Here is a 14808-nt window from a genome sequence, read left to right as displayed (position 1 = left end):
AAGGACAGCCTCTAACTTAATCTCTATCTCAAGGTAAGGAAAGACGTGGAAGATAATTCCAATGACCATATTTTCTTGGAAAAAAATAAATGGAAACCTGGAAAAAAAAAAAAGATGATGAGGATTTTAAAGTGATGTTTAAAACATTGCGGAGAAAAAAAAACCTCAAGAGCCAAACTAAGGAAAAGTTTTCAAGAGCACGCCTTCTAATAAAAAAATATCCAACTGTATGATACGTAAATTCATTTTTAAAAGACGGTTAAATATCCATAGTTTTTACCTGACCACGAAGAACAGTGTGCTATGGTAAAAACTAGGTAAAGGCAAAGGTTCCCCTCGCACATATGTGATAGTCGTTCCCAACTCTAGGGGGCGGTGCTCATCTCCGTTTCAAAGCCGAAGAGCCAGCACTATCCGAAGACGTCTCTGTGGTCATGTGGCCAGCATGACTCAATGCCAAAGGTGCACGGAATGCTGTTCCCTTCCCACCAAAGGTGGTCCCTATTTTTCTACTTGCATTTTTTACCTGCTTTCGAACTGCTAGGTTGGCAGAAGCTAGGACAAGTCACGGGAGCTCACCCCATTACCCGGCACTAGGGATTCGAACCGCTGAACTGCCGACCTTTCGATGGACAAGCTCAGCATCTTAGCCACTGAGCCACCACGTCCCTTTGGTAAAAATTAAATGACCCAAATAAAGAACAAAATAGTTTTTAAAAAAAAAAAATAATAATAAAGGACAACTTTATATGTTATAAAATACCACCCTTTATAATAAAGGACATGTGGTCACTGTGTAAAGAAAACCCATCAGGCTGCTTGGAGGATGCAAAAGCAGCCAGAAAGAAGCTACCACACCGCTGGAGACGAAAACTTGCCCATCCAGATGTGAAGAACTACAACTCCCAGAAGCCTCTCGGTCACATCCGACCAATCGCTTAAGCGAGCCTGGAAAGTCATCCTCCAGCAAAAAGAAGAAGAAAAAAAATGCGTCGGGCAGTTACGCCTTTCCGTCGCTAGGGAGCGCCCGAGAGAAATGGAACGTTCCCCGGGAATGGGGAAGGTCACGTGAGCGATCGGCTCGATTTGCTTTTTCTTGCTTTTGCAGCGCTTTGCAAAAAAAAAAAAAAAAAGCAAACCAACTCGGCGCCTGCCTCGCCCTTCTTTTTGCGGGGCCAAGGAGCTGCCATGACGGCGGCGGGGAAGGGGGTGTCGCCCCCTTACCTGCCCCCGGGGCTCGCCGGCGAAAGCAGCCTGAACAGGGCCAGTTTTTGGGGGCCTCGCATACCCCCCCAGGTGGAAGCCATGGCCAAGAGTCTACAAGAAGTAGAAAAAGAGATTTTCCGGAAACTCCTGAAAGGTAAAAAAAAAAAAAAAAAAAAACCTCTTGCTCGGAGAAGGAAGCAAAGCGAGCTCCTAAAAGGGGGGAGGGGGAAGAAATAATTGGCTTTTGATCGTTTTCAGCGTTTCTGCAATTTTGGGAATTTTGGACGTGAGGATGGGTGATCTTTGGAATTGAATGCTTGGGAGGGTTTTTTATTAATACATATACATACATATATATATGTGTGTGTATGTAGTGGGATATATTGTGTAGTGGGATTATATATATGTAAGTCTTGGTGTATATATGTGTGTGTAGTGGGATATATATATATATATATATATATATATATATATATATATATATATATAGTTATTCGGGTGTGTAGTGGGATATATAGATATATATACATACATACATACATACATACATACATATATATATATATATAGGTCTGGTTATTCGGGTGTGTAGTGGGATATATATATATGTATGTATGTATGTATGTATGTATATGTATATGTATATGTATATATGTAGGTCTGGTTATTCGGGTTTTCTCCCGCATAAAATTGGAAGTGTCTTGGCGACGTTTCGACGAAGTCTCATTCCTCATCTTCAGGCTGCTGTTTTCGGCTTCGTGCTTCTAGGAGCAATGAGCAATTCTAGGAGCAATTGCTCCTAGAAGCACGAAGCCGAAAACACCAGCCTGAAGATGATAAATGAGACTTTGTGGAAACGTCCCCAAGACACTTCCAATTTTACGCGGGAGAAAACCCGAATAACCAAAGACATATTGTGTAGTGGGATTATATATATATGTAAGTCTTGGTGTATTCGGGTCTTTTCCCGAATACACCAAGACTTACATACCTGTACCCGTGAAAATCTACGAAAACATATATATATATATATAAACTAAACTGAAAGTAGGGGCCCCGATGATGACAAGTTAGAGAGCTTGTCGAAACGTTGCCAAAAAAGAAGACTTTTAAAGTGTTGGTTAGGATTTTAGCCAGAGTTTCAAAAGACCTTACAAAATGTTTTGTTGGGATTTTGGAGAATCTTAAACTGGGATTTTAGCCAGGATTTTAAGCATTTCAACTAACAGACTTTTAATGATGCGGGAAAACACCCAAGATTTTAACTTTTTACATATACATACCCGCAAAGACATATATATATATGCATATTCTTTCTAGCCAGGTTTTACCTACGTTATATATATATATATATAGGTCTTTGGTTATTCGGGTCTTGTCCCACATAAAATTGAAGGTTTTTTGGCGACGTTTCGACGAAGTCTCATTCGTCATCTTCAGGCTGGTGTTCTCGGCTTCGTGCTTCCAGGAGCAATGTGAGATCGCAGCTGTCTCTTCCTTTTAACTGCTAGTGGGGGTGTGAGCTGATTGGGTGGGGACTTGGCTGTGCTCTGATTGGATGGGGGGTTGGTTGTGCTCTGATTGGCTGGGGGTGTGTTCTGTTTGGGTGGGGGCTTGGTTGTGCTCAGCTTAGTCTGAGTTGCAGGGGGATTTGAGCTGGTGAGCTGCGTTGTTGTTGTTTGGCTTCGTGTTTGTGGCCGTGCGAGTTCTTCATGGTGGGTGTCAGTCTGCTTCATGTATGGATTGGAGGGGTTTAAAGTGGCTAATGATGCAGCTGCGGTCTGGCTTCTGGTCCTTGGTCGTGGCTCATTATCAGTGTGGGTTTGAGTCTGCTTTCTGCGTGGATGTGTGGTGGTGACATCCTGTGTGGCTCTCGTGAGTGTGGGTCTGGTGTCATTCGTCGTGTTAGTGACTCGTTTGTCAATAAGGGCGGGTTTCCAAATGGCTGGTAGGCGGGAGGTATTGTCTCGTTTGTTCATGCTGTGTGGGCGTTTTTCTATCTCGATGGCTTCTCTGATTATTCTGTTGTTAAAGTGTTCAGTTTTGGCGATAGTTCTGGTCTTTTTAAAGTCAATATCATGTCCTGTAGCTTTAAGGTGTTGGACCTTAAAGAGCACAACCAACCCCCCATCCAATCAGAGCACAGCCAAGTCCCCACCCAATCAGCTCACACCCCCACTAGCAGTTAAAAGGAAGAGACAGCTGCGATCTCACATTGCTCCTGGAAGCACGAAGCCGAGAACACCAGCCTGAAGATGACGAATGAGACTTCGTCGAAACGTCGCCAAGAAACCTTCAATTTTACGTGGGACAAGACCCGAATAACCAAAGACCTACATACAAACACCCGCGAAAACCTGAGAAAACATACATATATATATATATATATATATATATATATATATATATATATATACACACACACACACACACATACATACATATAAAGTGTTTTTCTATCAAAGCACCTAATCTACCCCAATGTGGGAGGGGAGCATACTGCTTCCCTTTCGCCTTTCAGCTCCAATCCAGGAGCCCTCAAGCAGTCGCATTCACGACAAACCTTGCTTCTTATTTAGGATCCTTTCTTTTGACAGCTGCAGGATCTTGCAGCGTTTCCAAATTTATCTTCTTCTCTGCCTGGAAATAAAATTAGTTTTGTTTTCCAATCTCACTGCAGTTAAACGTTTCTTCCCTTCGTTCAAAATATTTCTGTGTCCCTGGAGGTTTTGCTTAGGTTTCCTGGCCTTGATCTTTGTGTTATAAATTTTAAAAAAACAAAACAAAGCAGGGGGTGTGAAAGAGAAATTTGCAACAAAACTAAAATGTTTGGCAGACCAGCAGGCTTTTATCTGTCCTTGAAAAGATAGCAAAGGAGAAGTGAAATTCTTTGGAAAGGGGAACGTTGGCCTAGAGAAAGACCTTGGTGGAGGAACTTAATTCATAATTAGTCAATATGACTATCACCCTGGATGTGTAAGGCCCAGCTTTCCTTTTAAGGAAAGCTTTGAATTTAGCTTTCCCAGGAATGCTCAGTCCCCCTCTCCTTCCTTCCTTCCCTCCCTCCCTTCTTTCTCCTCCCTCCTTCCCTTCCTTTCCCTCCCTCTCTCCTCCCTCCCTCTATTCCTTACTTTCTCCTTCCTTCCTCCCTCCCTCCCTTCCTTTCTTCTCCCTCCCTTCTTTCTCCTCCCTCCTTTCTTCCCTTCCTTCCTCCCGTCTTTCTCCTCCCTCCTTTCCTTCCTTTCTCCTTCCTTCCTTTCTTCTCCCTCCCTCCTTTCTTTCTCCTCCCTTTCTTTCCTTCCTTTCTCCTTCCCTCCCTCCCTCCCTCCTTCCTTTCTTCTCCCTCCTTTCTTTCTCCCTCCTTTCCTTCCCCTCCCTCTTTTCTCCTCCCTCCATTCCTTCCATTCTCCTTCCTTCCTCTCTCCCTCCCTCTCTTTTTCATCTTTCAAAGATAACCTCTAAAGCTGATTTTGCTGGAAATCAATCGATGAATGAGCTCTAATGATGTTCCCTTGTATGGTGATGAAACGCTGCAAGAAAGCAATCAAAGTCAGAGACTTTAGGACCTCACAGCTCTCCTCCTCCTCCTCCTCCTCACAGCTGTTGCAATAAAAGAGGTTTTTGGGACTACTCGTGTGTTTTAATGACTCAGGAAGCCTAGGTCACAACAGGGGGAGGTCAGAGCAGTGTTTAAACTTTGTGCCTTTGAGCATTTACGTCTGTGGAGGCATAATCGGGTCCACGATGCTACTCCGGGGACAGCCTTATGGGAATTGTTGGAGTCGTCTTTATTTGGTTTTTTTTTTTTTTAAATTTCGATAGCCACCGTCAGCGCCTTGGAAGGGAAGGAGTGCCAAGCTTCGGTGAAGATGGTAGCCGAGAGTGCCAATCTATCAGAGGAACAGCTGGCAATCCTCCTATCTGGCATGTATACCCTGCTCCGTGAAGCTTTGAGGCTCCCTCCGTCGTCTCTCAAGCAGGAAGTGAGTCTTCGTGGTTTAAATTTGAATCGCGCCGATGCGAAAGAGGAGACCGGGTGGGGGATGGATGCGGGGATTCCAATCAATTTTATAATGCCTGACTTGGTGAAACACCAAGGAAATTCTGACGATGAATGAGTTCTGATGATGTTCCCTTTGTATGATGATGAAACGTTTGCAAGAAAACAACCAAAGTCAGAGACTTTAGGACCTCACAGCTCTCCTCCTCCTCCTCCTCTCCCACTCCCTTCTAGCACTGATAATGTTCCCTTGTATGGTGATGAAACGTTTGCAAGAAAACAACCAAAGTCAGAGACTTTAGGACCTCACAGCTCTCCTCCTCCTCCTCCTCCTCCTCTCCCACTCCCTTCTAGCACTGATAACGTTCCCTTGCTTGGTGATGAAACGTCACCAAGAGCCCAGCGACCCCACAGTGGAATCATGAGCTACAAAATACTCGCCGTCTAATGTCTTCTCCCTCTTTTCCTTTGACAGGTGTTTAAAGAAGATTTGAAACTGCTCAGGTAGGCCTCCTTTTCATCTGTTGGCAGAGACCTTTGCGGAACGGATGGCTATTGGGTCCAGCTTGGGTTGGTTTTGTAAGAGGCTTCAGATGAGGATCTGCAAAGCATCCATTAAGGTTATGGGGACTTCAGCTACCAGAATTCCCCAGCTAGCTATACTGGCTCTCTTTCCCGCTCTTAACTGCTTTTCCAGATTTCCTTCTCTCTCTCTCTCTCTCTCTCTCTCTCTCTCTCTCTCTCTCTCTCTCTCTCTTTCTCTATCTATCTATCTATCTATCTCTATCTCTATCTATCTATCTATCTATCTCTATCTCTATCTATCTCTCTATCTATCATCTCTCTCTCTCTCTCTCTCTCTCTCTCTCTCTCCATCTATCTCTCTCATCTATCTCTCATCTATCTATCTCTATCTATCTATCTATCCAACTATCTCTTATCTATCTCTATCTGTCTCTATATCTCTATCTATCATCTATCTAATCTATCTATCTCTGTCTATCTATCTGTCTATCATTATATCTATCTATCATCTATCGCTATCTATATCTCTATCTCTGTCTATCTATATCTATCTCTGTCTATCTATCATCTATCTAATCTATCCATCCATCCATCCACCCTGTCTATCTATCTCTATATCTAACTATCTATCTATCTCTATTTATCTATCATCTATCTATATCTATCTCTGTCTATTTATCTATCATCTATCTCTATCTATCTCTGTCTATCTATATCTATCATCTATCTACCTCTTTTTTAAAAAAAATTCTTTTGCCTCTGTGTTCCCTTCCTCCTTTTCTCTCATGTCAAATAGATGTGTGTGGTTTTCACTCGGCTGGAAAAAAAAACCAGTTTCTTTTTTCTATGACTAACCTAACCATAAAAAATTAGATGGTTCAAGGGATTTGGCCCATCCTGAGGATGATGTCTGTAAATTGTGGGGGTCTTTATTAAATCTTCCAGGACAGATGGTTAAAAACAACTTCAGAATCCTTCCTTCCCTCCCTCCCTCCTTTCCTTCCTTCTCCATATCTTCTTTCTTTCGTTCCTTTTCCTCATTCCCTTTTTTCTTCCTCTCCCTGCCTTATTTCTCCTCCGTTCCTTCCTTCCTTCCTTTCTTCCTTCCTCCCTCCCTTTCTTCTCCCTCTCTTCCTCCTTTCTCCTCCCTCCTTTCCTTCTCCATCTCTTCTTTTTTCCTTCCTTTTTTCCTTCCATTCTTTCTTCCTCTCCCTGCGTTATTTCTCCTCCATTCCTTCCTTTCTTCCTCCATCCTTCCTCCCTCCCTCCCTTTCTTCTTTCCCCTCCCCTCCCGCCTTCCTTCCTTCCCCTCCCTTTTCCCTCCCTCCATTCCTTCCTTTCTCCTTCCTTCCTTCCTCCCTCCCTCCCTCTTTTCACCTTCCAAAGATAAACATCTGGTAATTTGAGAAGGAAATAAGTTACTGGGTTTTAATCGATCCTTCTTTTTCAGGATACCAGAGGAGTTCATCGCCGATTTTGCAACTGTGGTCTTTGGGAACAGGTTAGTCAGTTTTCCCATCATGTTCTCTTTAGGCTTGCCTTGTTTTCTGCAATAAAATCTCTCAAGGAAGCAATAGGGAAAAAACCTGCTACTAGGCTAGCTGTGCGCAAACATAGCTCTCCGCTCCGTAAACAAAATAATAATGTCCTTTCCTTTCAACTGGAGAAACAGCCCGTTTTTCCAACCTGTTGCCTTTTAAGAGTCCTTCCTCTACCTTCTAGGCAATATTGCCCCTTCTTCTTTCTTACAGACGCCCCCTCCTCGAAGCCGCTCTTCAGAAACAGGGAAACCGGCTTCCCAGAATTGAAGACTTCAAGTGGAGAGTTGATGTCGCCATTTCAACCAGGTTGGGAATTCTAGCGTGTCCCCCGATGTTTGAGGTTGATTTTGCTTCCGGGATCCGGGGTCTCCAAACTTGGTGACTTTTTAAAGGCTCGTGGGCTTCCAACTCCCAGAATTGAACTCCAGACTTAGTGACTAAGACCTGTGGACTTCAACTCCCAGAATACCTTCTGTTCTAGATCGGGGGTCTCCAACCTTGGCAACTTTAAGACTTGTGGAACTTCAACTCAGTTGTTTTGCTGTGGGGGTCCTTGGTGCTGTCTGAGCGTGGTGATTTCCTTGCAAACGTTTTATTACCAAACTAGGTAACATCATCAGTGCTGATGACGTTACCTACTTTGGTAATGAAACGTCTACAAGAAAAAGAGCAAGCTCAGAGAGCACCAAGGACCCCAGAGTCTAACCCCGAGTAACAGATACCCTCTTTTATTGGCTTCTCCTGGTGATGGGGGGGGGAATGGAAATAAATTTGCCAAATATTGATTCAGAATCTCTGCCTGTCCTCTTTATGTCTTCTCTCACAGTGTTTAATGTGTTCGTTTTCAGCTCTCTGGCCAGGGCTTTGCAGCCTTCCATCTTAATGCAGCTGAAGCTTTCGGATGGATCTGCTCATCGCTTTGAAGTAAGTCTTGCTAGCAAGATACTGTGTTTTTCAGAGTATAAGATGCACCTTAGTTTTTGGGAAGGAAAATTTAAAAAAAAGCTGTTTGGCAGGTGGATCGGCTTCCCGGTGAATTTTAGCAACAGGTTTGTTGGTTGTGAGCTCTGTGCCTTGTTTTGTTTTTTTCCCTGCCTTTGAAACTTCTGAAACTCTGTTTCAGAAAAAACTTTTTTTTCTGCCTCTGAAAGCCTCCAAAACAGAGCTTCAGGAAAAATAGTTTTTTTTTTTTTCTGAAGCTGTTTGGAGGCTTTTTTTTTTCTGAAGCTCTGTTTGGAGGCTTTTTTTTTCTGAAGCTCTGTTTGGAGGCTTTTTTTTGATGAAGCTCTGTTTGGAGGCTTTTTTTTCTGAAGTTCTGTTTGGAGGCTTTTTTTTTCTGAAGCTCTGTTTGGAGGCTTTTTTTTGATGAAGCTCTGTTTGGAGGCTTTTTTTTCTGAAGTTCTGTTTGGAGGCTTTTTTTTTTCTGAAGCTCTGTTTGGAGGCTTTTTTTTTCTGAAGCTCTGTTTGGAGGCTTTTTTTTGATGAAGCTCTGTTTGGAGGCTTTTTTTTCTGAAGTTCTGTTTGGAGGCTTTTTTTTTCTGAAGCTCTGTTTGGAGGCTTTTTTTTGATGAAGCTCTGTTTGGAGGCTTTTTTTGATGAAGCTCTGTTTGGAGGCTTTTTTTTCTGAAGTTCTGTTTGGAGGCTTTTTTTCTGAAGCTTCTTTCAGAGGCTGTACTCTGTTCAATCTCCTTTCTTTGGTATTGGTATGTAGATTAACCTCTTCTGATCTGTTGGTTATTGTGTCATTTTCCCAGATTTGTTTTGGTTAGAACCTTTACTGATTCTTCTTTTGTTGCTTGCCATATTATTTTAGATAAAAGCCTTTCAGAGGCTTTTTTTCTGAAGCTCTGTTTGGGGGCTTCTTTTCTGAAGCTTCATTTCTGATGCTTTTTTCTGATGCCTCTGAAACCTCCGTTTGAAAAGCTGGGCGGGGCTATATTCGGAGTATAAGAAGCACCCAGATTTTCACCCTCTTTTTTTGGGGGGGGGAGAAGGTGCATCTTATACTCTGAAAAATAGGGTAGTTAAAGTTGTTTTTGGGGCAAAGTTCCTTTGAATTTTGCATTGATTTTTTTCAGCTCAAAATGCTCCCCAGAATCCGTGTTTTATGCCTGGGATTCTAACTTACCTCAGAATCCGAATCGTAGACTAATGTGAATTTTGAGGATGGAAAACTTTTTTTTTTACACAAAAAAAATTGTGTAGTTTAATGAACCATTTTTTAAAATGTAGAAATTTAAAGGAAACACAGAAAAGCAATTCTTTTTATACAAAATCTAGGGAGTGTTTTGTCGTTGTTGTTCTAAGGTGTCAGAGTGTTTACAGTTGTGACAACTATTTTGAGACAACCCAGGAGCCAAATACAGGACACAGAGGTTTTGTCTTTACAAACAGTGGTTTATATACAAGTTATATACATACACATGCTAAGCAAAGCCAGGCAAGCAATCAGTCCTCTTCAACTCTACACGGAGAACTACAATGCAGATATACGGAACAAGGAGAGTGACGCCCTCTAATGGCCTCCCTTATATAGACAGCTTCTTAAAAGGGCAATAACCCTGCTGACTCATCCTCAGTCCTAAAGGGCTGGTCAGCTTTAAATCATCATTACCCTGACGTAAGGTGTTATTGTGGCCCGTCAGCGGCCTGTGCGGATTGTAACTGATCCTGACAGCAAGGAGGCTGGTGTGGTGCTGCGGCAGCAGCCTGTGCAGCTGGCACTTGAGTCAGACAATGAGGAGGCTGGAGAAGATGTGGTGCCAGAGGCGGGGATTCAGCCAGGGCCTTCAGAACCTCCAGAAGCTCCCTTAAGTGAAGAGGAAGAAGAGGAGGAGCCTCTTATTGATGCACGGGCGCGCAGAGCTGCCAAAAGGCAGGAGTGGCTCCTCAGGAAGAGGTCTCCTCAAGAGTAAGGCTTGGGGCTAATTGGCCACTCCCTTAGCCTATTTAAGGAGGAACGCCAATTGAAGCAATTTATAGGGAACAACTTTAGTTCATTCTCCTTTGCGTCTGGATTCTCTGCAAAATTGCTTCTGGGCTTTCTGCCAACCTTCGTAAGATTGTGATTACTTTTATCTTTGGTTTTTTGTAGGCTGTTAAGAACGTTTATTAACAGCCTTTGTTTGGAAAAGACTGAGTTATTTTAGTAAAATTTAAGTTTTGTACAGACTTTGTGTGTGCTGTGTTCTTTGGGGCAGAACAGGTGTTTTCATTTTTACCCGTAGACACTTTTAATTGTACATCTCTGTATTTGTGAAGTGTGGTGCGTTGTTCATTGGATTTCAACAGGAGGAGGAGTCCTCGACGTACGACCACAATTGAGCCCAAAATCTCCACTGCTAAGCGAGACCATTGTTAAGTGAACTTTGCCCCGTTTTTACGACATTTCTCACCGCAGTTATTAGGTGAATCACTGCAGTTCTTACATCGGTAACATGGTTGTTAAGTAAATCTGGCTTCCTCATTGACGTTGCTAAGGTGGCAAAAGGGGATCACAGGAACCCTGGGACATTGCGACCGTCATAAATATGAGTCAGTTACCAAGTCAACGAATTTTTGATCACGTAACCATGGAGATTCTGCAACCCATCATAGTGTTGGGATCTAAGCTTACTGAGTCATTACAAGACACAATTAGTCCCAAACAAATGTATTTTATTGTAACAGCTGAGAATTACGTTCATTCCCAGCTGAGTCCCAATTAGTTGCCAAAAACAAGTCCTTTGGAAGAAGTCCTTCGGGATAATCACCAACCTTTATCTTCTTTGACACCCTGCCAAAGGCCTTACTTGGCAAAGCCCCATGAAGTTCAGAAACAAACAAGAGATGCCGACTGGAAACCGAGTTAGCAACGTTGCTTTCCTGCAAAAGGCCCAAGTGCCTTTGTTTCTCTTTTAAGCCTTATGGGAGGGGCCAATCATCTCCTGGCCTTACTCCCAAGTCGTCCCTTTTGCTTTAGCTGCTCTTGCCTTCCGGCAGCTCTGTGCATGCGTGCACTAGGAACAGGCTCCTCCTGTTCCTCTGCCTCTCTGCTGTCTGACTCTGCGGGCTCTGGAGTCTGCTCATCACTCCCAGATGGCCCTGGCCCCATCTCTGCCTCCGACGCAGAGCCCTCATCCGGGCCTACCCCAGACTACAGGACTGGACCCTGTTCTTCCTCAGCCTCCTCACTGTCCGACTCTGCTGCCAGCTCGGCAGGCTGCTGGCGGACCACAACACTTAAGTGCGAAGAAGGACCCTTTGAAAAACCACTAAACGAACCGTTGTAAGTCAAAGACTTGCCTACATTATTAAATAAATGTGGGGTTAGAAAGATTCGGATTCAACTTTTTAAAGTTTGAATTTTCCTTTCATTTTGTTTTACCGTATCAGGTCCCCGTGGCCAAATTCCAAGAATTAAGATACAACATCGCTCTCATCTTAAAGGAGATGAACGACTTAGAGAAAAGGAGCATTTTGAAGATACAGGATTGAACAGCGAAAACAAGAAACTGTCAAGTTTTCAACGCAGGAAGAGTTTACAACGGAGAGAAAACACAAGGACACCTTTTGTACATGCGATTACGTGTGTTGTTATACAACCTTACAGGAGCTTGGCTGTACATATTTTTTTTTTTTTGGTTATTATTTTCTGGGTCAGAAACTGCTGGTTAGAAGGTTGTTTATGTGACTTTTTTTAAAAAAAAACAAAAAAAACCCAACAACTTTGAATTCTCCGCAGGAGTGTTAATAGCCTAATTCCTGTTCAACCCTTTTTATGTATGATTCATTCCAAACATTTTTTTAAAAAATAATAATGATCCTAATGGACAAAGACAGCCTTTTCAGATGAACTGTGTGATTCATATGTCTGGTTTATTTCGGAGGGTGGGATCTGCGTGCACCGAAACGGGTTTTAAGCAGTGGTGAAAATCTAAAATTTGTTACTACCGGTTCTGTATATAAATTGAATTAATATTAATAATAATAATAATAATAATAATAATAATAATATTAATATTAATATTAATAATATTAATAATAATATTATTATTATTATTAATAATAATAATAAATGGGTAGACCAGAACGCTCCAAGAACACATGGGTAGACCGGTACAGCTCTGCAAACAGTTAAAAGCCTGGTAGACCAGTACCTCTGCTAAATCCTAAACAATTGTCACATGACCATCAAGCCACGCCCACAAAATAAGCCAAACCCCCCCCCCCAAAAAAAAAACCCTTTAGGCTATCACAACCATGACCCTTTCGAACCAAGTCCCGGAATAAGAACGAGAAGGGCTCCCCAGAGGTCATCTAGTCTAAAGCAAAGCAGATCTTCCCAAATTTTCATTCCCCCCTCCCCATCCTCCTCCTCCAATCTTGATTTCTAGCATCTTGGATTTCTTTTTGGTTTTTTTTTTAACCTCATAAACTGCAGGGCAGAGACATTCGATCTCTTGTTGTTGGCACACCACTTCAGATTGATTGATTGATTGATTGATTGATTGATTGATTGATTGATTGGCTGGCTAAAGAGCTCTTTGTTTGTTCCAACCCGTTTTCCTTTCTTGTAATAGGCAGTGGGCAGGGACTCCCATCTGGGTAGAAATACACAATGCCAAAGTGCATGTTGACCAAACAAAGTTTATTTAGCTACCGCTCTCATTGATTGACGGATCGGGGAACAACTGAAGAAGGGAATGGCAGCTCGCATAACCTACGCCTTTAAAAACATTTATTTATTTTATTTTATTGGTTCGATTTATATGCCGTCCCTTCTCCGGAGACTCAGGGCGGCTTACAATGCGTTAAGCAATCGCCTTCATACTTTGGTATATACCTGCTTAGTAGGGCATTTGGTCCCCCCTAAGTGATGTTTTTTATTCAAAGTCAGTTTATTGCCCCCACAATCCGGGTCCTCATTTTACCTACCTCGAAAGGATGGAAGGCTGAGTCAACCTTGAGCCTGGTGAGATTCGAACTTGCAGTAATTGCAGGCAGCTGGTGCTACTTAACAGCACTTTAGTCTGCTGCGCCACCAGAAGCTCCCACAACTTCTGAATAACAGAATAACAACAAGAGTTGGAAGGCACCTTGTAGATGTCTTTTTGACACTCCACACTTTTCCCTTCTTCCCCATCAACGGAGACCCCCCCCAAAAAAAACCTCAACTTACAACGGTTCATTTAGTGACCCCCCAGAGTCACAAACCGGCCCTGGGGGTGGGGGAAGGGGTACTTGGGTCTTTTTTAACACTCCACACTTTTCCCCTTCTTCTTCCCCATCGACGGAGACCTCCCCCCCGCCCGCAGCCCGCCAAACATCCTCCTCGATTTACAACGGTTCATTTAGTGACCCCTTAAGAGTCACAAACCGGCCCTGGACAAAAAAAAAAAAGAGCTGTATGTTTTCCACACTTTTTCCTCTTCCTCTTCCCCATCGACGGAGACCCCCTCCCCCCAAAAAAGAAAACTCCCCGCAGGCAGTCCTCGACTTACAACTATTCTATTTAGTGACAGCTCAGAGCCACAAACCGGCCTGGGGAGGTGGGGGGAAGAGCCATGTCTTTTCCACACTTTTCCCCCTTCCTCTTCCCCATCAACAGAGACCCCCCTCCACCCCAAAAAAAGAAAACTCCCCGCAGGCAGTCCTCGATTTACAACTGTCTTGTTTAGTGATGGCTCAGAGCCCACAAACTGGCCCTGGGGTGGAAAAAAAAGAAAAAAAAACAAGAGCCATGTCTTTTCCACGTTTTTCCCCCTTCCTCTTCCCCATCAACAGAGACCCCCCTCCACCCCAAAAAAAGAAAACTCCCTGCAGGCAGTCCTCGACTTACAACTGTCTTGTTTAGTGATGGCTCAGAGCCACAAACCGGCCCTGGGGGGGCGGGGAAGAGCCATGTCTTTTCCACGCTTTTTCCCCTTCCTCTTCCCCATCGAGGGAAGACCCCCCCCAAAAAAAACTCCCTGCAGGCAGTCCTCGACTTACAACTGTCTTGTTTAGTGACGGCTCAGAGCCACAAACTGGGCAGGGGGGGAGAGCCATGTCTTTTCCACACTTTTTCCCCTTCCTCTTCCCCATCGAGGGAAGACCCCCCCCAAAAAAAACCTCCCCGCAGGCAGTCCTCGACTTCCAACTGTCTCGTTTAGTGACGGCTCCGAGCCCACAAACCAACGCTGGGGTGGAAAAAAAACAAACAAACCAAAACAAGAGCCCTGTCTTTTCCACACTTTTTCCCCTTCCTCTTCTCCATCGAGGGAAGACCCCCCCCCAAAAAAAACTCCCCGCAGGCAGTCCTCGACTTACAACTGTCTCGTTTAGTGACGGCTCCGAGCCCACAAACCTGGGGTGGGGGGAAAAAAAAAAAACCCCAAAACAAGAGCCCTGTCTTTTCCACACTTTTTCCCCTTCCTCTTCTCCATCGAGGGAAGACCCCCCCCAAAAAAAAACTCCCCGCAGGCAGTCCTCGACTTCCAACTGTCTCGTTTAGTGACGGCTCCGAGCCCACAAACCAACGCTGGGGTGGAAAAAAAACAAACCAAAACAAGAGCC

At 43.7% G+C, this 14808-nt stretch overlaps 1 protein-coding gene across 1 annotated transcript; it reads left to right on the top strand.

Moving 5' to 3' along the window:
• Positions 1 to 1127: 1127 nt before the first annotated feature.
• Positions 1128 to 12107, top strand: COMMD5 (COMM domain containing 5). The gene is made up of 7 exons (XM_070951751.1): positions 1128 to 1360; positions 5029 to 5189; positions 5682 to 5710; positions 7182 to 7232; positions 7483 to 7578; positions 8121 to 8196; positions 11647 to 12107. The coding sequence occupies exons 1-7, from the start codon at positions 1189 to 1191 to the stop codon at positions 11746 to 11748; spliced, it is 687 nt and encodes a 228-aa protein (XP_070807852.1). The 5' UTR covers positions 1128 to 1188; the 3' UTR covers positions 11749 to 12107.
• The last annotated feature ends 2701 nt before the right edge of the window (positions 12108 to 14808 follow it).

Source organism: Pituophis catenifer, unplaced genomic scaffold (assembly GCF_029215685.1).
Source record: "Pituophis catenifer annectens isolate HBS135680 unplaced genomic scaffold, rPitCat1.0.hap2 SCAF_11, whole genome shotgun sequence".
Taxonomy (NCBI): domain Eukaryota; kingdom Metazoa; phylum Chordata; class Lepidosauria; order Squamata; family Colubridae; genus Pituophis; species Pituophis catenifer.
This window is presented reverse-complemented; position numbering and strand designations above follow the sequence as displayed.